The 24,000-nt window shown below is 35.8% G+C and overlaps 1 protein-coding gene across 12 annotated transcripts in view; it reads left to right on the forward strand.

Annotated features, from left to right (window-relative positions):
* Window positions 1-24,000, forward strand: part of LOC115212289 (glutamate receptor-interacting protein 2) — a 661,282-nt gene that overhangs the window by 558,835 nt on the left and 78,447 nt on the right. For all 12 annotated transcript variants that reach the window (XM_036504756.1, XM_036504731.1, XM_036504740.1 and 9 more), the window contains 6 exons: window positions 4,209-4,390; window positions 7,878-8,084; window positions 10,028-10,217; window positions 16,231-16,370; window positions 19,305-19,382; window positions 23,587-23,656. In XM_036504756.1, coding sequence (XP_036360649.1) covers window positions 4,209-4,390; window positions 7,878-8,084; window positions 10,028-10,217; window positions 16,231-16,370; window positions 19,305-19,382; window positions 23,587-23,656 — 867 coding nt within the window. The remainder of the gene's footprint in view (window positions 1-4,208; window positions 4,391-7,877; window positions 8,085-10,027; window positions 10,218-16,230; window positions 16,371-19,304; window positions 19,383-23,586; window positions 23,657-24,000) is intronic.

Here is a 24,000-nt window from a genome sequence, read left to right on the forward strand (position 1 = left end):
GGTGTAATGTTAAAGAGAGCGGGGCCAATTGAGGTGAAATAATTATGCCGTATTGTTGTTATGAGATGAGAGTGCGATTTTTGTTTGGGCGGATGGCACGGGGCCCAAGCCTTGGATGTACCTTAAAGGTGATGCCAACATCATTTGGGCAATGCTGATGGAATATTTTCCACATCATGCAGATGATGTAGCGCTCACAAGACGACGTTGGAGAGAATAGAGTTTTAGCTTTTCTAGTCGACCCCAATAGTCGAGGCCTGTCATGCCATCTATCTTTTTTGTGATTGCCCTTGAGGTGCTTCAACTTTTATGATACCTTGTATTGTGTGGGGAGACCACAGTGGACAACAGTATTCAAGTGGGGTCGGGCAAAAGTGGAGAAGAGAAGGATAATGGTGTGGATATCTCTCGACTGGAAAGTTCTGAGAATCCAGGAACACATTCTGCGGGCCATGTCAACTTTGGTGTTTATATGAGTGGCCCAGCTTACGCTGTTGTCCACAATTACTCCCAAGTCTCTGATGTTGTTGGACGCCGCGAGAGTTTCACCTGAAGGAAGGAGTATGGGAGTTTCAGGGCATCCTCTTTTCCAAAGTGGATTAGCTCAAATTTATCCTCGTTCAGCAGCATATTGTTTTTTTCTGCCCATTGGATAACAGCCAGTAGATCTGACTGAAGGCATGTCCGGTCACTCGCCTCATTTATGACCTTCTGTAGCTTGGAGTCATCTGCAAAGATTTTTATGTTGCTGTGCTTGATGATGTCATTAATGTCATTAACGTAAATGATGAAGAAGTGGGCCCAGCACAGTGCCTTGCGGAACGCCACTACTGACTTGGCTGGGCTTGATTTACCCCTTCAACTACACAACATGTTGAGATCTGTCTGTCAGGAAACACTTAATCCATTTCAGTAACTTTCCAGAGACACCAATGTTGGATAGTTTTTTCAATAGGATCTTGTGATCGACCCTGTCGAAGGCCTTACTGAAATCAAGGTAGATGACATCGGTGTTGGAGCCCTCTCCCAAAGCTCTCAAATGTCCTCAAAGTGATGCAGGAGCTGCGTTAGGCAGTCCCTTCCATTACGGAACCCATGTATATATATATATGTATATATATATATGTATATATATATATGTATGTATATATATATATGTATATATGTATATATATATATATATATGTATTATATATTGTATATATATATATGTTATATGTATATATGTATATATGTATATATGTAATATATATATGTATATATATATTATATGTATTATATATATATGTATATATATATATATGTATATATATATATATATAGTATATATATATGTATATATATATATGTATATATATATATATGTATATATATATATGTGTATATATATATATGTGTATATATATATATGTATATATATATATGTATATATATATATATGTATATATATATTGTATATATATATATGTGTGGTATATATTATTTGTATATATATATATGTATATATATATGTATATATATATATGTGTGTATATATATATGTGTGTATATATATATGTGTATATATATATATGTATATATATATATGTATATATATATATGTATATTATATATATGTATATATTATATATATATATATATATATATTGTTATATATATATATATATATATATATATATATATTTTCTTCTTTTTTGTGAAACATTGCAAACTGCTGTTTATATTAATTTTTTTTCCTTAGTGAAAATTGTGCAGTTGTTAATATAGAAATTTACCATAATGTTGTTGTTATGTAGCCTCAAATCAACCCTGATACTGCAAACCGATCATCAAAGACATTCCAGCCTTCAGCAAACCGTCTTTTTAGGGATAATCTAGGACATTACATACAATGGGTGTGTGATTTAGGTAGGGGGATACTTTGGCTGCTATGTTTAGCATGTTAAGCAACCAGGTAGAGGCTCTTTCATTGGTTCGATTGCGTGATGAGATTTTTTTACACATATATGTAATATGTATATACATATGTGTGCATATATGCATGTGTGTTTGTGTGGGTTGTGTTGTAGTTGTGTGTTTGTGTGTGTATCTGTGTATGTGAGGGTGTGTTTGTGTGAATGCGATTTGTAATTGTCAAAGTGGTGTGTGTAAGTGTGCATGTACGTATTTACATATGTGTGTATGTGTGTGTGAGTGTTGGTTATGGTTGCTAGAGTCATATTGCAAGTGTATATATATGTATGTGTTTTTTCTTGGAATGTGTGTGGGTTTGTGCTTCACACAAAACAAAAAATGCTAAGAAAACAGGTTGGTTCATCTCAAATTCTTTGTAAACTCTTAAATATATCTCCTTCTGTGTATATATATACTACCAAACAAACATGATTTTTATTGAACTCCTAATACTTTTTGTTGAATATTTTCTCAAATATTTTCTTGTAAACTGTTTTTAACATTTTCTTATTATCAAAGAATGTACAACTGTATTTTAATACTTTTCTGATAACCAGTACTTAACACAACAAAGTTTATACAAAGCTTTACATTTTAATTTTTGACAATCTTTTTCGAAAAAAAGTGAAATCAGTCAAGTGAATAAACATCTTTAAAATTGCATTTTCAAACCTTCTTTCAAATATATTTCCACTCGTGCAGTACCTTACAACTTCACTTTGTTATATATATATATATATATATATATATAATATAAGGGATATTAGCCAACTGAATATGGCTAGGGACAGGGCAGGGTGGTGGGGGTGTCACTGTTGCATTTAGCCCCAGGCGAACATCAACGTCACCAGATAGGCCGACGCCGTCACGGCGTCCTCTATCTTGCAAAAGGAGATCATTCCCCAAGAAGCGGATACCACACACAGACCTAGGTTTCAAGGTGTATTGTCCCTAGCCATATTCAGTTGGCTAATATCCCTTATATTATGGAGCAGTCACTGTCTATATCTCATTTAGAGAATTATTATTGCTGTCGAACAGATTTTCGAAATCAGTAAATGTATTTACTTGAAAATCTTTATATATATCTTGCACGGTTGGTCGTTCTTCGAGAAGCGGTGCCTACCACACGTTGATAATAGGCAATACACCTTGAAACCTAGGTCCGTGTGTGGTATCTGCTTCTTGGGGAATGATCTCCCTTTGCAAGATAATGGACGCCGTGACGGCGTCGGCCTATCTGGTGACGTTGATGTTCGCCTGGGGCTAAATGCAACAGTGACACCCCCACCACCCTGCCCTGTCCCTAGCCATATTCAGTTGGCTAATATCCCTTATATTATGGAGCAGTCACTGTCTATATCTCATTTAGAGAATTATTATTGCTATATATATATATTTTAACAGTTAACTGAAGGATTACTGAATTCTCTTTAGTTGAGTGTGTTTATATAACTTTTAAAAGTTGACAGTGACTTTGAAGTTCTGGCTTGATTACTTTTATCAAATTGTCTCCCTGCACTCTCTCTCTCTATATATATGTGTGCATGAAGAGTATCACACTTTTTCTCTCCATATGTGTGTGTATGTGAGTGTAGAAAGATGTGTGGTTTTCTTTCAATCCCTGATGAACAGATCTATGATTTAAACCATTGTTAATTGTGACCATCAAACCTTTTTTGGAGGAGGTGGAATAGTGTATGTAGGATTACATTACCCAGCATGTATTTCTATTTTTTAAAGATGTTTGAGTGTTATATGAGGGAGATTTGATTGCTATTTCTAACCAGTTGATTGCTCATTGACTGATACTCATCTATCTACCTACCTCTATGTGTGTGTGTGTAAGAGGGAGAGAGAGAGAGTGAATGAGAGGTATATGACAAAAGGATATAGTGTTAAATTATATCATTATAGCTGCCGAACCTGTGACATGTAATTATCTGTGTAGTGACATGAATTACTTCCCAGGCATCCGTTTTGTAGTTTAATGAAACATAGAAAGTTCTAACTCAATGCTTATATGTCATGTACTTTAAAAAGCACTCTATGCCCACACACATATATACATATATATATGTTTCAATAGTATGGTAATTTATTCAAAAATTGAACATACTTATATGTGAATATGTACGCACATACATAACACACATTTGCATTCATACACACTAATGTGTTAATTTCATGTTAATTTTCTAAAAGACTTTGAATTTGATTTTTTTGTCATTTATCATATAAATTTAACTTTGTAGGAGTGGTGCTATCCATGTAGGTGACCAAATCTTATCCATTGATGGCGCAAGCGTGGAACGTATGTCTCTGCCTGAAGCTAGTCAGCTTTTAAAGTCAGGTTCTGGGGACCAGGTGCGACTGGAAATCATTCCAATAAGCCATATTCAACAGCGAGCATCTAGGGAAGCAATTGCTCGAAAAGGTTGGTTTCTGATTTTTCTTTATTTTTTTTTCTTATTGTTTCAAAATCAATTATTTCCTTATTTTGTGACTTTTCTAAGCCTTCTGTTATAATTCCATTTACATCTCGGGTATTTGATATGAATATTAAATTGACATTGAAAGGACAAACAGCAAAGATGATCTCAGCAAGATTTGAATTCAGTTATTCTTATTTCTTTATTATCCACAAGGGGCTAAACATAGAGGTGACAAACAAGGACAGACAAAGGGATTAAGTTGATTACATCGACCCCAGTGCATAACTGGTACTTAATTTATCGACCCTGAAAGGATGACAGGCAAAGTTGACCTCGGCGGAATTTGAACTCGGAATGTAACAGCAGACGAAATACTTATTTCTTTACTACCCACAAGGGGCTAAACACAGAGAGGGCAAACAAACAGATTAAGTCGATTATACTGAGCCCGAAAAGATGAAAGGCAAAGTTGACCTTGGTGGAATTTGAACTGAGAACGTAGCAGCAGACAAAATACCTATTTCTTTACTACCCACAAGGGGCTAAACACAGGGGCGACAAACAAGGACAGACACACGGATTAAGTCGATTACATCGACCCCAGTGCGTAACTGGTACTTATTTAATTGACCCCGAAAGGATGAAAGGCAAAGTCGACCTCGGTGGAATTTGAACACAGAACGTAACGGCAGACAAAATATGGCTACGCATTTCGCCCGGCATGCTAACATTTCTGCCAGCTTGTAATAACTTCTTTCCTCAAACTACGGCTCTCTGGAACTCACCCCTATCCACTTGTTTGCCCCTAGATTATGATATTCCTCTGTCATGCAACATCTTTTGAGTTTGCAAGCCCCTTTTTTTCCTTGTTGTCCCTTCTACAACTGTGACCTCAAGCCTTGCTTGGGACAAAATCATTAAAATAAATATAAAAAAAGCTTTTTCTCCCCCACTAACAATCCTACCAAAAATTAAGATAGTAATGAGAAATCAGTAATTCTATTTTTTACTTCACATTAATTTGCTGATTCTTTTTAATATTACTAGTATTTTAGTGAAAATGTCTCTACAATGGTTGTAGTGGGGTTAATGTGATCGACTACTTAACCTCATATTGTGAGTTCAAATCATATCAATATCAGTTTTTTGTCATGACACATGACAGATCCATTTTTCCTTGATAGCATGGTTGAAACAGTTCACTTCAACAGACAATTTGATTTTACAGCTGGTTACCTTTTTTATCATTAATCACTCAGCTGTGAAGATGAAGTGAGATCTGTCTTTGTCAAGTAAAAAAGAGTAAGCAAAGTTAAATACTTTGTTGAGGAGCATGACACAATGGCAACAGTGATGAACATTTGAGCATGTTATTAGTTGTCTTACATCTTAATATAGCATCAGTTTATATCCATCAATCAATTAATCGACCAAAATTTCCCTCCCACCTCTCTCTCTCCCTCCCCCTTTCTCTTGTTTGAGCGTGGAGTTCACAATCATGAGGTAGTGAGTTAGATTCCAGGACTGGCTGTGTGTTGTGTTCTTGAGCAAGACAGTTCACTTAGCTGTAGAAATGAGTTGCAACTTCACTGGTACCAAGCTTTATCAGCCTTTGCCTTTTCTATGGAGAACATTGGTAGCATGGAAGGGGGGGGGGCTGGTATGCATGGGCAACTGCTGGTCTTCCATAAACAACTTTGCCTGGACTTGTGTTTTGGAAGAAAACTTTCTAGGTGTGTCCCATGGTCATTCATGACTGAAGGGCATTTTTACCCTTATGTGTGTGTGTGTGTGTATATATATATAGTTGAAATTTACAGAAAAACAAATGATGAAGATATGTGTATAAACAACAAGCAGGTGTATTAGCTTGATACTTGGGAAGGTGAGAAAGTCTTTTACGTTTCAAGCCTATGCTCTTCAACAGAAAGGAACATGAGGAAATAAACAGAGAGAGAATAAATCAGAAACATCATCATCATTAGTGTCCACATTTCCATCCTTGAATGGGTCACATGTAATTTGTTGAGGAAGGTTTTCTATGGCAGATGCTCTTCCTGTCACCAACCCTCACTTGTTTACAAGCAACTTAATATTTCTCCAAGGTCAGACTATATAGCACCTTGACAAATGTCTTCCACTATACCCTCAGATTGACCAAGCCTTCTGAGTGGATTTGGTCAACAGAAACTGAGAGAATCTTGTTGTATGTGTATATGTGAATATGAGAATCCTTTCCTTGACATTCAACAACAGTTGTAAATGAGTGCCACTGTCATATATGCAGTGTCGTTCATTTCCAATATTCTGTGAAAGCATGTCTGGCTATGGCGAATGTAAATCGGTTTCAAGAAATTTCATCTGACCTATGCAAGCATAGAAATATGAATGCTAAAACAATGATATATAGTATCATTTGAGCAGGATTTTACTGTTATTTCTAGCAGTTTGAGCTACCACATATTTCCTATTTTATTCTTGCTGTTGTTGTTCTAGTATTCATTTTTGACTAAACTCCTTCGCTTTTGATTGAGGAACCTAAGGTGTAGGATGAGCCAAAGAGACACTTGAGATGAACTGCAGTATATATACATATTTTGCTGCTATTTCAGTGCAGGAGTAGCTGTGTGGTAAGTGGCTTGCTTACCAACCACATGGTTTCGAGTTCAGTGCCACTGCATGGCACCTTGGGCAAGTGTCTTCTACTGTAGCCTCAGGCCGACCAAAGCCTTGTGAGTGGATTTGGTAGACAGAAACTGAAAGAAGCCCGTTGTATATATGTATGTGTGTGTGTATGTTTGTGTGTCTGTGTTTGTCCCCCCAACATCGCTTGACAACCGATGCTGGTGTGTTTACGTCCCCGTAACCTAGCAGTTCGGCAAAAGAGACCGATAGAATAAGTACTAGGCTTACAAAGAATAAATCCTGGGGTCGATTTGCTCGACTAAAGGCGGTGCTTCAGCATGGCCGTGGTCAAATGACTGAAACAAGTGAAAGAGTAACCATATAGAATCCAGCTTGTTGGTTTGTATTTACTATGAGTAGGTGATAGCTGAGAGAAGGAGAGAGTCAGATGAAGGAAGTAGGGAGATAAGACTGAAGTAATTCAACAGATAAGTTACTGGAGGAGAGGTATGGAGGAATAGAAGACACAATGTTAACCTAAAAACTTAGAGAAACTAGGAAATGTAGATATTTTAAATCTCTTATCTTGTTCTTGTTTAAGTCTTTGGACTGCAGCCATGCTGGTGCACCACTTAAAGACTGATACTTATTCTATTGATCTATTTTGCTAAACTGCTCAGCCCAGGGATGTAAACAAACCAGCACCAATTGTCAAGTGAGAGGTGGAGACAAACACAAAGACACACACAAACACACGCACATGTGATGGGCTTCCATACATGCAGTAATACCTTAATTTCATAATTAGCGAATTTCTCCAATATGCTATTAAAATATGTCCATATGACTTCAATCTACTTGCAGCATTAGTGCCTATTTGTATGCCATCTTCCGTATCAACGCCAACATTGGCACTTCCTAGCAGTCCATTTGGTACACTTCACAATTACAATACCATACGATCATCAGGGTCATGTGGGCGAAATTCTGGCACTTTGCCTTCTAGAATTTCCAGCCAATCCAATTCGCATCGTTCATGGTCAAGACCAGACCGGAAGCAAGCATCATGCAGTAAGTATATATTTTTCTCCTTTTCTTGTTGCTATTTAACCTGAAAGTCAACTTTGGTTGAGCAGCATTTGATGAAAGGCATTCCAGCTGTGAACATTTCATCCCACTTTTTTTAAAAACGTATTGACTGCCACTTTTTTTAAGGTAGTAGAATGTGATTTTAAGGGAAATTTTGCTACTGTTTCTAGCAGGTCATGTGACTGTATAGGGTATAATCATTGGTTTGTTTTATTTTTGTTCCACTCATTCCTTTTACTATTATATATATATATTGATTTGAGTCCCTTAACAGCTCGTTAGAATAGCCTCTACACTAAAGCAGTCACTTTCTGAGATTGGTGAAATCATTAAATATATTTGAGTATCATTACTTAATAAAACATGGAGGCACATGGCCTAGTGGTTAAAGCAGCGGACTCGTCGAGGGATTGTGGGTTCGAATCTCAGACCGGGCAAAGTGTGTGTTTATGAGCAAAACACCTATGCTCCACGCGGCTCCGGCAGAAGGTAATGGCAAACTTCTGCTGACTCTTTCGCCACAGCTTTCTCTCACTCTTTCCTCCTGCATCTTGCAGCTCACCTGCGACGGACCAGCGTCCCGTCCAGGTGGGGAACCTATACGCCAAGGAAGCCAAGAAACCGACCCTTATGAGCCACTCATGGCTTGAGAAAGAACAAACAACTATTCCTCCTGAAGGATAAAACAACAACTTAATAAAACAATGTGAGTGCTATTATAGTAGAGGTTGGATTTTGATGAACTGAGTTTAAATCTCGGTTTTGATTCTCAATCAATTATTATTTCACTTTACATCTGTGGCTAATGCCATTGAAAAAGGCATGAGCATTATTTTGTCAATATTTATAAATTTAAGATCTTTTATGTATGTAAGCAATCATTACATTTTGTAAAATCCCATCATGACTTCTTAAACGAGAGAAGGACATTATATGAGGAATTACAACAGTGTTTCGTGGTCTGCTATCACAACAGCTCCTTTATAGGATCCAGTTAGCTCAAGACATCATCAGGAGAAACGACGTCCGGTTTCGGCCCCTACTCCTCTACCGTTTTGACGTGGCGGGGCTCCCCCTTTCGGAGGTGTCTTCAGCTCTGGTGTTGTGTGCATGTCTTCTTTCTTCTGTTCCCTGGCCTCTTCGATGTAGTTCTGTATAGCCTTAGAAGATGGGATGGCCATGGATGGATTGCCTTTGATAATAGCTGCACTCAGTAAGTGCTGACTGAGGACTAAACAAATAAAGTAACATTGCTGTGTTGCAAGTTGATATTCTTATTATTGTGAAGGTGCATGTCTTAGTGGTTAGAGGTGTTCGGATCACAATTATAAGGTTGTGAGTTCAATACGGCATGTTATGTTCTTGAGCAAGATTCTTTATTTCATATTGCACCAGTCCAATCACCTGGCAAAAATAAGTTGTACCTGTAATTAAAAAGACGAACCTTGTCACATTCTGCATCATGCTGATTTCCCTGAGAACTACATTGAGAGTATGTGTGTCTGTGGAGTTCTCAGTCACTGGCGTGTTAATTTCACAAGCAGGCTGTTCCATTGATCAGATCAACTGGAACCTTCAATGTCATAATCAACAGAGTGTCAATGTTTTCTTGTTATTGAGTTGACATATGACACATAGGTACTTGGATAAACAAGGTGACAAGACCCATAGGTTGTTGTCCTAGATATATATTATATTTTTTTAACATGCTTCCATACATCAAACTTAAATGATTTAACCAGCATCTGAGCTGTGACCATTCCATCTTCTTCTTAAAGATATTATATTCAGGACTGATCTATCAAGTATATTCATATGTTTTTGTTTTTTTTATAAATACCTTGTGAGTGGAATGAATGAATTTGTTTTAAATATTTGTAAAATTTCTAGATGCTCATGCTTAATTTTTTACACCTATTTTACAGTGTCAGTTGCATCAACTGTAACATCTGTGATGCCAAACAACCAAATTTGTCATACAGAAGTCGTGGAAGTCATTCTATATCATGACCATCGAGGTCCAGGCATAACTCTCAGTGGTGGCATCTTCTCTACCACTGTACTAACTGAGCCACCTGTCATTTCCTATGTGGAACCTGGTAGTGCTGCTGACAGGTAACAGTCTTTTCTTTTTTTTCACTGCATTTTGGTTTCAATTAACTCTAAAGCAGATTGCATATCTGCTATACAAATGTAAACACACACACAAACAAAGAGAGGGAGAGAGATAATACTAATGTTTGGGCACTTTGGGCATTTTGAAGCATGGGTGAATTGCACAGTTGCCCAGGAGTCCCTGAAGCCTAGGAATCTAAATATAATTCATGGATAGTGATTCGATGATTTCCCCTAACAGCTGCATGCACATCTATGATGTTTTCCTCAGTTCCACTGGTTGTGGGTCTCCCAGAATGTTCATCAGTATTGACATTTTTTCAGCCATCTTTGAAATGTCTGAACCATTCATACACTTGTGTGTGGCTCATACACTCCTCTCCATACACTTTCTACAACTTTGCATAGGCCTCTGAGCAGGTATCACCATGACAACTTTCTCTGTCATGGTCAATGCAATGATTACATGCTACACACCTTCCTTCGAAACACTGTTGTAAATAGTGGAAGTGAGCTAGAACATTAAAATTTAATGTGCATGCACAGCAGAGGTCAAGGTTGATCTGTGCCAAGTGGATTCACTCTGCGTGCTTTAGCTTCATTACTATGGCAACAGTCCAGATACTTATAGATTAGACCTTTCCATTAAATCTGCCTAAATGCATAAATACCAGAACTTATTTTGACAGCCAGCTTCCTGAAGATTTCATCTGAATGAAACAGTTCTAGTCCTGTAGAAGCTCCTTCTATAAAATAAATTACTTTACTCTGCTATGTATTGAGTACCTTATTTACTGTGGTTAACCCCGACTCAACCCGGGACCTACATATATATATATATATATCATCATCATTATCATCATCATTTAGCGTCCGCTTTCCATGCTAGCATGGGTTGGACGGTTCAACTGGGGTCTGTGAAGCCAGAAGGCTGCATCAGGCCCAGTCTGATCTGGCAGTGTTTCTACGGCTGGATGCCCTTCCTAACGCCAACCACTCCGTGAGTGTAGTGGGTGCTTTTTACGTGCCACCCGCTCAGGTGCCAGACGGAGCTGGCAAATGGCCACGAACGGATGGTGCTTTTACGTGCCACCGGCACTGGTAACTCAGCTGCAATTTCCATTGATCGATTTCGATTCTGATCCTCACTTGCCTCAACAGGTCTTCACAAGTAGAGTTTTGTGTCCTAAGAAGGGAAGGTAAGCATACGTAGGCTGGCTCCATCCCATGTAGAAGGCCACGGCTTATGGTTTCACTTGTCCTGCCGGGTCTTCTCGCGCACAGCATACTTCCAGAGGTCTCAGTCTTTAGTCATTTCCTCAGCGAGACCTAAAGTTCAAAGGTCGTGCTTCACCATATATATATATATGTGTGTGTGTATGTGCATACACATTGATGCATTACATTCATGTATAATTTTGTATTCTGAAATTAATACTAGATGAAGAAAGTTAGGAAATGGCAGTAATCATATGGAAGTCATATGGAAAAAACAATCTATCTTCTCCTTTCACACCTGCTTTATGCTTTGTCTGTCTGTATACATGTATATACATGTGTATGTGTGTCTGTATACATTTATATACATGTGTATGTGTACACATAAACACGCACAAATGCAATTTTCTCTCTTTCCTCATACATTTGATAAAAGTATAGATTTATTCTATATTTTTGAATGTTTTATTTTCAATTTCATGTATTTCTTATATTTTGGGCTTTTTTTTTTTTACATATTGAGAGAATGTATAGAAATATTGTCCTCATGACTTGTTATATCCTCATGATATTCAGGTTTAGAAGTTGTAGAGTGTATGGGTTGCGTTTTCATGTTCGAGTGATGCTGTTTATCCTGAAGTCATCTCTGATTAAGTAGATCTGTTTATAAACCTTCCAACCATGCACATACCACCTTTTGTTCAACCATTGTGTAAGATCTTGTTCACTACAGTTCTTTTTTTAAAAAAAAAAAAAATTGAGAGATATATGATTACTATTTCTAACAACCATGTAGAGGGTCCTTTGTTCGATTCATATTGTGTTTGTTTTTAATAAGTTTTTTATATTTATGATGACGGCAACCTTATTTTTAGATTTTATTTCAGATCTTAAAGCACTCCTGAGGATAAAATTCACCTTTATATATTTTGTTATTATGTATTTAGTAATATCTAATTTAGACAAGTCAGTTGCTAAAGACAGTTTTGTATTCTGGCATAAAATGAAGAAAGACAAACTGTTTTTACCTTACAATACCTCACTAAGTTAAAGGAAAGGCTGGAAGGTAATTTAAAGATGTTATTGCCAGAAATAAAAAGCAAGTTAATTAAAAATATAAAAGTGGTCTGTCATTTCATGAGTGTGCTAATAATAAATCTTATATTTTTACCGTAAATATAATTACACCTTGTTTTCAATTCTCAAAGAGAAACAGGGTATATTTTACTTGAGAGTCTTAAAACAGAAGATACACACATCATCATCATCATTTAATTGCCATATTCCATGCTGGCATGAGTTGGACAGTTTTACAGGAGTTAATGAGGTCCTGTCAAACCATCCAACTTATACCAGCTTTGATCATGGACCTCCAAAGCTATTGGAAAAGTTACTGGGGCTTCTTTGAAATCTTCAAAGCCACAGTCGAACCAATTCTACTATATGGCTCAGAAACCTGGACGTTATCAAAGAAGTTTGAGAGGCGGTTGGATGGAACCTACACTCGCCTCCTTATGAGAGCTCAAAATCTCTCGTGGAAGCGCCATCCAACCAAAATGCAAATATATGGGAAACTACCACCTGTGGCATCTCTTGTGAAAGGTAAGAGAGTCCAGTTTGCTGGACATTGTTGTAGAGCTGAAAAAGAGGTAATTTCTACTCTTCTCCTCTGGAAGCCATCTACCTGCAATACCAGAGGGCGCACACTCTCCTACCCTGATGTAATCTCCAGGGATACAGGCATCCAGCAACAGGACCTCCGTAATGCCATGATGGACCGTGAAGTCTGGCGTAGCATGGTAAATTCCATTGTCTCGACCACGGTCGAACAATGATGATGATGATGATGTCAGTCAATGTTTACCATGCATTTGCACATATACATGCTAGGCTGGGGAAGATATTTTGAAGAAGACTAGTTGTTGCTGCCTATGCATGCAAGTCTCTCCTTTCTATACCACTGACTTGAGCCAAAACAGCCTGGCACCAGTTTTGTCACAGATGTTGCACTCAAAACACAAAGAGACTGGACAGATACTACAAGGGTTCTTGCTTGACCCTCTAACTGTTCACCAATCCACTACTCTAGATTTGGGCGTTTTTTTTTGTTTTTGTTATCAATGGCAAAAGGATGAAAGGTAAAGTTGATCACTGTGGGATTTGAACTCAGAAGGCTGAGATTCAGAACATATACCACAAGGCATTCTATCCAATAATCTAATAATTCTGACACTGCCAAGAGAAGATATCTTTATGACTTAGCTGTTGTTATTCAGATTTAAATTACATCTTTGATTATCACTTTCCTTTTAGTTTATAAATCTCATTAGCTAATTAGCTGGTATCAATCAAAATATAAGACAAAATGATAATGAAAGCTGCTGCTGCATTATTATGGTCATATCAATGATTTAAAGTGTGCATATGTTTAGTTGCATCCATTACATTCTGGGTTCAAGTCTTAGTGAAGTCAACTTTGTCTTTTATTCTTTCACACTGAAATAAATGCCAGTAGTGTATACAGATAAATGCAACTGACTGTATCCATGATTCTAAATTTGAGGGCAACCTTGTTCCTATGTTAGCAATCTTTATCATTTATTAAGTTTCAAAGTCTTTCATCATTCATTAACAACCTGATCGTTGGTAACTGTTCCTGTTATTTTTTAAAAGAGAACATTAACCCTTTTGATAACCTACTTACTCGCTATCATACAAACTTTCTGTTAATATTTTTAAATGATCTAACAAAAGAGTTTTTTTTATGATATATATATATATATAAAAAGGGGTTTGTATGATTGTGTATAGAGGGATACATATTATTCAAGGAAATTCCAACTCTGTCTGCTTTTTATGTTTTATTTATATTCTTTATAATATTGATGTAGAATATAGAATATATAGTATAAATAATATATATATATCGTAAAATGAAATGAAGTATTGATTGTCTTATTGAATAGATGAAATATTGAATATAAAATATTAACCCTTTCGTTACCAACCCAGCTGAAACCGGCTCTGGCTTTTTAGTGTAACTGTCTTGTTTTCATAAGTTTTGAATTCAAATCTTCCACCAAATTTTAGTCACAATTTATGTTCCTAACACTAGCTTAATGATAACGATGTTATTTTACTAAATTCTTTGTTATATTTAAAATAATTGGAAGAAACACAGAGCATCTCAAAATAAATACAGTAACAAAAGAGTTAAGAGACTAGTATACTTTCTTGCATTATAGCAAGACAGTTGAAACTCTCCTGTCACAACCTGGGACCTTGAAGACTGCTATAATGCAAGAAAGTATACTAGTCCCTTAATATTTTATATTCAATATTTCATCTATTCAATAATGCAATCAATACTTCATTTCATTTTACTATAGATATATTTTATTTATACTTTATATTCTATATTCTACATTAATATTATAAAGAATACAAATAAAACATAAAAACAGAGTTAGAATTTCTTTGAATAATATATATATATATATATTCTATTAAATCCATATATTGTGAATTGAATTTATATATATATTTATAGGAAGTTAATTATATGGCTGGTCATAGAAGGACCAATGATTTTGCATCAATAAAGTGCTGAGCTTTACAGACATCTCATCAGATTCCAGTGGCTGTTGGTATATAACCTCTTTTCAAAATTAAGATAGAAAAGTGTTACAGTCAGTTAATTTTGTAAATAAAAATATATATTGTCCAATCGTTAGGTGGAATAGGTTATCATTTTTAGATCGGTTCCAATCAGCAAATTTTTTATTGCTCTGGTGGTGCTAAACAGAGTGACAAGTTAAATTTATGACCCAAGTAGGCTATGGCAAGATTTGATTTCTGAACACAAAGAACCAGAACAGCTGTATGTATCTGCGTGTGTGTATGTTAAATGGTGCATATATATTTTAGGAATATATATATATATATTCCTAAAAATATATATATAAATTCAATTCACAATATATGGATTTAATAGAATATATATATATGCGCATGCATGTATGTGCATATGCACCAGTTAACCCTTTAACATTGAAACCAACCATATCCTGCCCAAATATTCTACCTATTTTCTGTTGAAATCAGCCCTGTGTCTAAGAAACTATCTGCATTTAAACCCATCCAAGGTTAGCTTTGCCTTTTCTGTCTTCACAAATGATATAAAAACCAATCCAGAGTTCCAATCACATATTGCTGAATCTATTTGAGGATTTGACAAAATGCTTTTCAGTATCTGTTCTGGCTTTGCATTCTGACAGTAATTTCTGCCACAACACAAGCACCAGGCTGTATCAACTCATGTCAACAGCTTTTCTCTTTGATAAACAGTGGAGGAATGGAGAAGAGAGACTTGCATGCATGGGCAACTAACTATCTTTCTAAAAACACATCTTACCCTCGCCTACTCATACATGCATAGATGAATGCTCAATTTCAAACTTTACCATCATACAACTACATTAGTTCCAATACAAGATCATAGACCAAACCTCTTATTTCTTTATTGCTCACAAGGGGATAAACAAAGACAGACAAGGATTAAGTCAATTACATCGACCCAGTAGGCAACTGGTACTGATTTATCAACCCCAAAAAGATGAAAGGCAAAGTCAACCTTGGTGGAATTTGAACTCATAACATAACAGCAGATGAAATACCGCTAAGCATTTCGCCTGGCGTGCTAACATTTCTACCAGCTCGCTGCCTCTTGCTAAACAGTTAAGGACAGCCAAATTTAGTCAACTTCTAAATTAGTCTATTTTTATTTTTTATCCAGGAGTGGCGTTATTCAAGAAGGTGATCGGATTATATCCATTAATGGTCAAGAACTTGTGGATAAAACATTCGATGAAGCTAATACATTGTTAAAAGAGTCTGGAACGCGGTGTTTATTGGAAATAGAGTTTGATGTCACGGGTTTGTTTTCCATTTCATTTTGTTGAAATTATTCTTTTCTGTTTTTTCCTTTTGCCTTTCTTTTGTTGTGGATGTGGAATTTTTTGTGATTGAAACTAAGTTGAATTCATATATTTATCACATTTTATTTTAGCTGATTTAGTCTTTTGCTACTTTGAGTTTTGCCAATAGATGCCCAGGTGGTACCTTACTTGAAGCTCCTGTACACCTACAAGTAAAACCAGAATATATATACAGAGCAAATAATTCACGAAGATATCATTGACTCTATTATTATCTAGTGTAAATTTAAAAATTTTTAAATGATAATGACATAATCAATAATATAGGCAATTGCAGGCCCAAAAATAAAAAGCATTAAATAGTGGAAGGATTAAAATTAATCAAAGGACTTTCTAAGTATGTCTACCTATTGGAAATAAGTCAAAACTCTTCTTTTTGCAATTTAAATAAGAGTTTTGACTCTTATTTCCAGCAGGTAGACATGCTTAGTATGTCCTTTGATTAATTATATATGTATATATATTATCCAAAGCATACAATATTATATCCATTACAGCTGTTCTTTATATATATAAACCATAAAAGGTCTGGAGGTTTCGGTAGTGAATATATTTATTATTTAACCACTGTTTCGAAGCTGTCATCATGTAATACTAATTTTAGTATGTAATGAATTACATTTACATGTCTGCAGTTATGCATAATGCAATTGCATATTTACAAATCAGTGCAGATGAAGAAAGCCCATCAGGTCACCAGAACATCATGGTTGTAGCAATGCTTCAACTCTGACTTTTTATGATTTATATACTCCTCAGGAAATTATCTCACGAATTGGACCTCTTGAATTTCAACAGCATAGAATTCTGCATTATACTCCTCCATACTGGATTACTATGTGGTCTGATAGCTGAGTCCAGTAGAGAAGCTTCCTGTGTTATACACATGATTCTATGAATCCATATGTTTCTCTACAAATATATGTATGTGTATGTGTGAAATCACACATGATTGCAACATGTAGCTGCTCTTCAATCTGCTTCAAACTTTTTGCTATAATATCAATTCAGAGAATTTTCTGTACTTCTGTTATCACTCATGCATGTACATGGGTACATGCATGCAAACACACACACACACACACACTCACTCACTCTCACACACGCTCTCTCTCTCTCTCTGCTGCCAGTTCTACTTATTTCCTGGTAATCACCAACAGCTTCCCAACTTCATTTAGTGATAACTTTTCTCTCTTCACTATCATTTAAGTTTTAAGTCCTCTCTCTATCTTTTCCTTTTCCCTTCCTCGATGATAACCGGGTTTATAATGAGATTCTGATAACCTGTTAACCAGTCACCAAAATAACCTATTTCCTACAAATGTGGATTAAAACTCTTTCCTTCCTTTTAATCAGGATTACTGTTATCTGTTGAAGAATCTTTCTTTAAACATGGGTTAAGGTTTACTAACTGAATCTCAACGTTCTCACTGAGAATTTTTATCTCTCAGTACTTTTTAAGAACTGGTTATGCTCTGAATTCTATATATCAGCAACAGAAGAGAGGAATACTTTCAGAAATAGGTCAAAGAGTTTGTCTAGTTTATTTAATAGGCACCATCATGGCTTCATGGTTAAAAAGCTGGCTTTGCAACCACGATGTACCTTTGGTAAGTGTCTTCTGCTATAGCCTCAGGCCGACCAAAGGCTTCTGAGTGGATTTGCTTGATGGAAACTAAAAGAAGCCCAGCATATGTGTATAAATATATGTGTGTTTGTCCCCCCCCCCACAGTTTGATAACTGTGTTGGTGTGTTTACGTCTTCTGTAACCTAGCTGTTTGGCAAAAGAGATTGATAAAATAAGTACCAGGCTTTAAAAAAAATAAATCCTGGGGTTGATTTGTTCAACTAAAAGCCCTTCAAAATTTACTTTTTACTTGTTTGGGTCATTATACTGTGGCCATGCTGGGGTTTCACCTTGAACAATTTGAGTCGAATGAATTGACCATAGTACTTATTTTATTTTCAAGCCTGTCTCTATCTATCTCTATTCTATCGGTCTCTTTTGCCAAACTGCTCAGTTATGAGAACATAAACACATCAGCAAGCAGTGGGCAGGGCAGACACAGACACAAAAAGACACACACACACACAACTGTCTTCTTTCAATTTCTGTCTACCAAATCCACTCACAAGGCTTTGGTCAGCTTGATGCTATTGTAGAAAACACCTGCCCAAGATGTCACATCATGGGACTGAGAAACATGTGCATGAGAAACAAGCTCCTTATTTCTTTATTGCTCACAAGGGGCTAAACATAGAGGGGACAAACAAGGACAGACAAAGAGATTAAATAGATTACATTGACCCCAGTGTGTAACTGGTATTTAATTTATCAACCCCAAAAGGATGAAAGGCAAAGTCAACCTTGGCGGAATTTGAAGTTAGAATGTAACGGCAGACGAAATACCTATTTCTTTACTACCCACAAGGGGCTAAACATAGAGGGGACAAACAAGGACAGATAAACGGATTAAACCGATTATATCGACCCCAGTGCGTAACTGGTACTTAATTTATAAACCCCAAAAACAAGGAAAGGCAAAGTCGACCTTGGCAGAATTTGAACTCAGAACATAGCGGCAGACAAAATACCGCTAAGCATTTTGCCCGGCGTGCTAACGATTCTACCAGCTCACCGCCTGCAAGCTTCCTACCACACTGCAATACCTATGCCTCTCTCTCTCTCTCTCTCTCTATTTATATATATAGAGAGCTTACAAATCCATTTACAGTGAGGTTATTGAGATTATAATACATTTGTTACATCAAATAAATTCAATCATTCATGCATTATACTGCTTTTGAAAATTTACAGTTCTTCCATGGTTATCACATTTATTTAATTTTTTCATTTTCTCTTTTTTATAGAATCTGTTCTTCCAAGTTCTGGAACATTTGTTGTCAAATTACCTCGAAGATCATATGGCCTAGGAATCACTGTCAATGGTAAATATTCATTTTTTTTTTATTTCTACCACTTTGAAATGTTTAACACAGATTTATATGCTGATGGATGAATATGTGTGTGTGTATATATATGTATGTAAGTATATCTGTGTATGTATGTATATACATATATATATATGTGTGTGTGTGTGTATATATATATATAAATATATATATGTGTATATATATATAAATATATATGGGTATATATATATATAAATATATATATATGTGTGTATATATATATATATATAATATATATATGTGTATATATATATAAATATATATGTGTGTATATATATATATAAATATATATATGTGTGTGTGTGTGTGTGTGTGTTATATATATATATATATATATATATATATGTATGTATTAATCGAAGTGTACAGTATTACCTATCCATTACAGCTAATCTTACCATTGGGGGTTCAATGGAGTGTTAGGTAACAGTCCAATTATGTAACATTGCACTCAATAGAGGTGGCCATTATGTAATGAAATATGGTGACTGCTCTCTAAGAGAGTGCAAAGTTGATTGGTAAGATCAGCTATAATGGATATATAATGCTGTACACTTCGATTAATATGACAACTCTACTATATAAATGACATATATATGGGTGCATTTTTTCCTGACTTATAGACTCTTAGCTTACACACACACACACACACACATCATAGACGGACAATCCTTTGACAAACAACTTACAGACAGGACAATTGTAAGGTATAGTGCAGAGTCCTGTTGCCAGACAGGTGCTTTAAAAGTAGAAGAACGTCTTCCAGGGACATTCTTCTACTTTTAAAGCACCTGTGCCACTCAAAACTTTGTGTACAACCCATTGCCTCATTGCTGTAAGCTTGCTGAAGCAAGCTCAGTGTCTCTGTAGAAGACTTCCCAAATCTAATGCAAAATTTCACACTAGCTCTTTGCTCCAACTTCCTGTCCTTAACAACAAATTGCAGACTACATCATGCATGTGACCACAAAGACACGAATTTCACAACTTGCAAAGTAAACACAATATCACTCAACACTCTGCCTCATGAAGGTCACTACTAGCTCCCACTGTGCATGCAACCATGGGCTGCTTTCTGTTGGAATGCTACAGAAGTAGCTCAGGAACTTTTTGATGCCATCTCGTACAGCTCATCTGAACATCAGTGTGACAAGTTGAGTATCTTTATTTCAGTGTAGAACAAATACAATTAGAGTCCCTGATTAAAGAGCACCAGATTTGGGGGTTCTTTATCACCATTTAGATCACTTGCTGATAAAGTCTCATAAAAGATACATACATATGTGCATACATAAGTTGCAGGTGTGGCTGTCGTTGAGAAAGTTACTTTACCATAACATGGTCTTGTGTTGTATTCCCTCTGTGTGGTACCTTGGGCAAGTATCTTCTAGTATAGCTCTTGACAAACCAAAGCCTTATGAGTGGATTTGGTTGATGGAAACTGAAAGAATAAATGATGTAAACAAGAGCACTCAGAGCCTCTGCCAAGTCAACACCAACATCCTCCCTGAAATGATTTCTAAATGAGAATATCTGAAACAAACTCGACTGCTCTCACGACTGAAAATACCAAAAATGAGCATGACAGCTCTCAAAACTTAAGTAAAAAAACTTGGAAAAATAATCCAGAATCCTTGTCTGGTACCCGATTGATTCCAAAATTTAATCAGTTCATGCCAGTCCCGAGGCCAAAAATCCCTGAAAGTTTCATCCGAATCCATCCAGTGGTTCTTGAGATATCTTGTCCACAAACAAACAAACATGACTGGAAACAATACTTCCGCATTAGCGAAGGCGGAGGTAATAATATGTGTATATGTTTGTGTCCTTGTCTTGGCATTGTGTGATAGGCATGAGTCACTGTCACACAAACAGTGTCATTCATTTCCAGTGTTTTGTGAACATGTGTGACCATGAGGGGGGTGGGATATTACCACACTTCGAAACAGGTGAGGGTTGGCAACAGAGAGGTCATACAGCCATAGAAAATTTACCTCAATAAACTCCATCTGACTCTCATATAAACATGAAAAAGTGGATGCTAAAACAGCGTTGCTGGTGATAAAGTCATTGATCAAATCAAGGCTTTGGTAGGAGGGATTTACCCAAGATGTCATGTGGAAGGATCAAACCAGGAACTACCAATTGCTAAGTAAATTTCTAAAAACCACACAGCCAAGGAATCAAAAGGAAGATGGGACTAAATATCAGTGTCTGGCAAAACAACAGAGTATCTGCCATTCCACTTCCATAATATATAAACAAATAAATAGACTAAGTTTACCTTCAGGCTACCTTTCACTGACTTTCAGACTTAATTCCTTGTAATTTGCCAATTATTTCATTGCTGCTGTTTCCTCCTCTGGCTGTTATGGAATAAAAAACAGGTTTGAAACATTAAGAAACGTTAAACCCCTTTTTTCCTGCTTAATACTGGCTTATGGCAACTTAAATTTGTATCAAAAATAAGAACCAAAATAGAAATTGTCACTTTGGAATGGTGATTACCATAACTGCTATCCCTACTATCAACATCATCGTCATCATGATAAAGATCATTATAACCATCATAAATATCATCATCATCAATACCACCACAACCACCACCATCATCGTTATCATCATCATAAACATCATTATCATGATAATCACCACCACCACTATCACTATCATGTATCACTCGTTGCCTCCATCATTCTAAATATCATCATAATCATCATTATCATGAATAATATCATTGTCATAAACAGCATCGTTATCAATATTGTTACCATTCTTATAAACATAGTAATCATCATTTTCATCAATATTGTCTTCATAAATGCTTCACCATCATCATTATAAACATCATAAACATCATTATTATCATAAATATCATCAACATGACTATTGCTTCAAGAATAACTACCATTGGAAACACTGTTATTTCTATCACCATTATCACCACTCCACATTATCATCATCATAATCATAAACAGCATCACTCTCACCACAAAAAGAACTACCCCATTATTCACTCATATTCGGATTACAAGAAAAAAAAAAGAAAGAAACTGAAGCCAATTTATTCCTAGAATTCAATAAAAATCTCATGCCAATTAGTTATTGGTCAACAATGGAAAACCAAAAGATGGCAATGAAAAAAAAAATGTTGCACTTTCACTGTTAAAGATGTGATCTGAAACTCAAACACTACAAAAGTAGTTAGCCATTATTAAACCATCTCGTAATAAGGAAGAACAATGCCTACCATGGGAAACAAAGTGCACACAGACACAGTTGTGTTTCAGTTTTTTGGTCCATGTTAATTGACTATTGCAAATAAATAGACGCAGAAATTACTGATATATGTACAGATCATAATCCATTCCGTATGGTGCCTTTCAATATACAGCTAATTCTACTCATCTAAATATGCTGTGATGAGATGAGATGCTTTCAACTAGAATTACAACATTGAACTTCTATTAACCCTTTTGTTACCAACCTGGCTGAAACTGGCTCTGGTTCTGAGTACAAATGTCTTGTTTTCATTAGTTTTGAATTAAAATCTTCCACGAAACCTTAGTCACAATTTATGTTCCTAACACTAGCTTAATGATAATTGAGTTATTTTGCCAAATTTTTTGTTGTATTTAAAGTAATTGAAAGAAAAACAGAGTGGATTTGGTAGACGGAAACTGAAAGAAGCCTACGTGTCGTTATTCTACCAAATATTTACGTTTTATTTATTATTTTGCACTTTACTTTATCATCGTTATATTTTTTTATCTTATATTTAATCTTTCTATAATATGTAATTTTCTATATGGCGTAATTTAATTTTTCATTATTGAATTGATAAAAGGTGTTTTTTTTCTAATTTATGTGCGTGTGTGTGTGTGTGTTTGTATGGCTGTGTTTATAGAGATTCCCTGTTGAAGATACACGTTCACAGCCCAGTAAATTTGTCTGAACTTCCGAAAAATACTACCGATTCCTCTGCTATTGCGCATAATCCATGGTGGTGCTCCAGCATGACTGCAGCCGCACGGCTGAAATGATAAAAAAAAAATAAAAGACTATTCTGTTTCTTCTTTTTCTTCTTTATTCTCTCCAGGAAATGATTCTTGTTTTCCTGTGTTTTCGCACCTTCATGAAATGATTAACTTTTATCTATTCTGGTTTTCTTCATTTGTAGCACCAAACAATCGCAAACCTACCGATCCATTAATAATTACAGACGTCAGGCGTGGAAGCGTGGCAAACAGGTGAGAGATGGTTCACTATAAACATATGTCGACAGAATTAAGCATTAACCATTGTTTCCTTTAAACAAACCTCTTTCCATTATTATCCCAGTGTATTTTCACCGAAAATGTCAAAAATAATAATCATCAAGTATGATTATAAGAGAGCTATTTTCGTATGTAATCTAAATGTTATTTATCTAATATACTTTGTGTTGCTCTTGTAGCCATTTTCTACACTTATTCTATCATTCAGTAGCTTTTAGCTCTCTTGTGTATTTTATATATATATATATAAGGTGTAGAAGTGGCTGTGTGGTAAGTAGCTTGCTTACCAACCACATGGTTCCAGGTTCAGTCCCACT

This window comes from Octopus sinensis, linkage group LG1 (genome assembly GCF_006345805.1).
Source record: "Octopus sinensis linkage group LG1, ASM634580v1, whole genome shotgun sequence".
In the NCBI taxonomy this organism is placed as follows: Eukaryota; Metazoa; Mollusca; class Cephalopoda; order Octopoda; family Octopodidae; genus Octopus; species Octopus sinensis.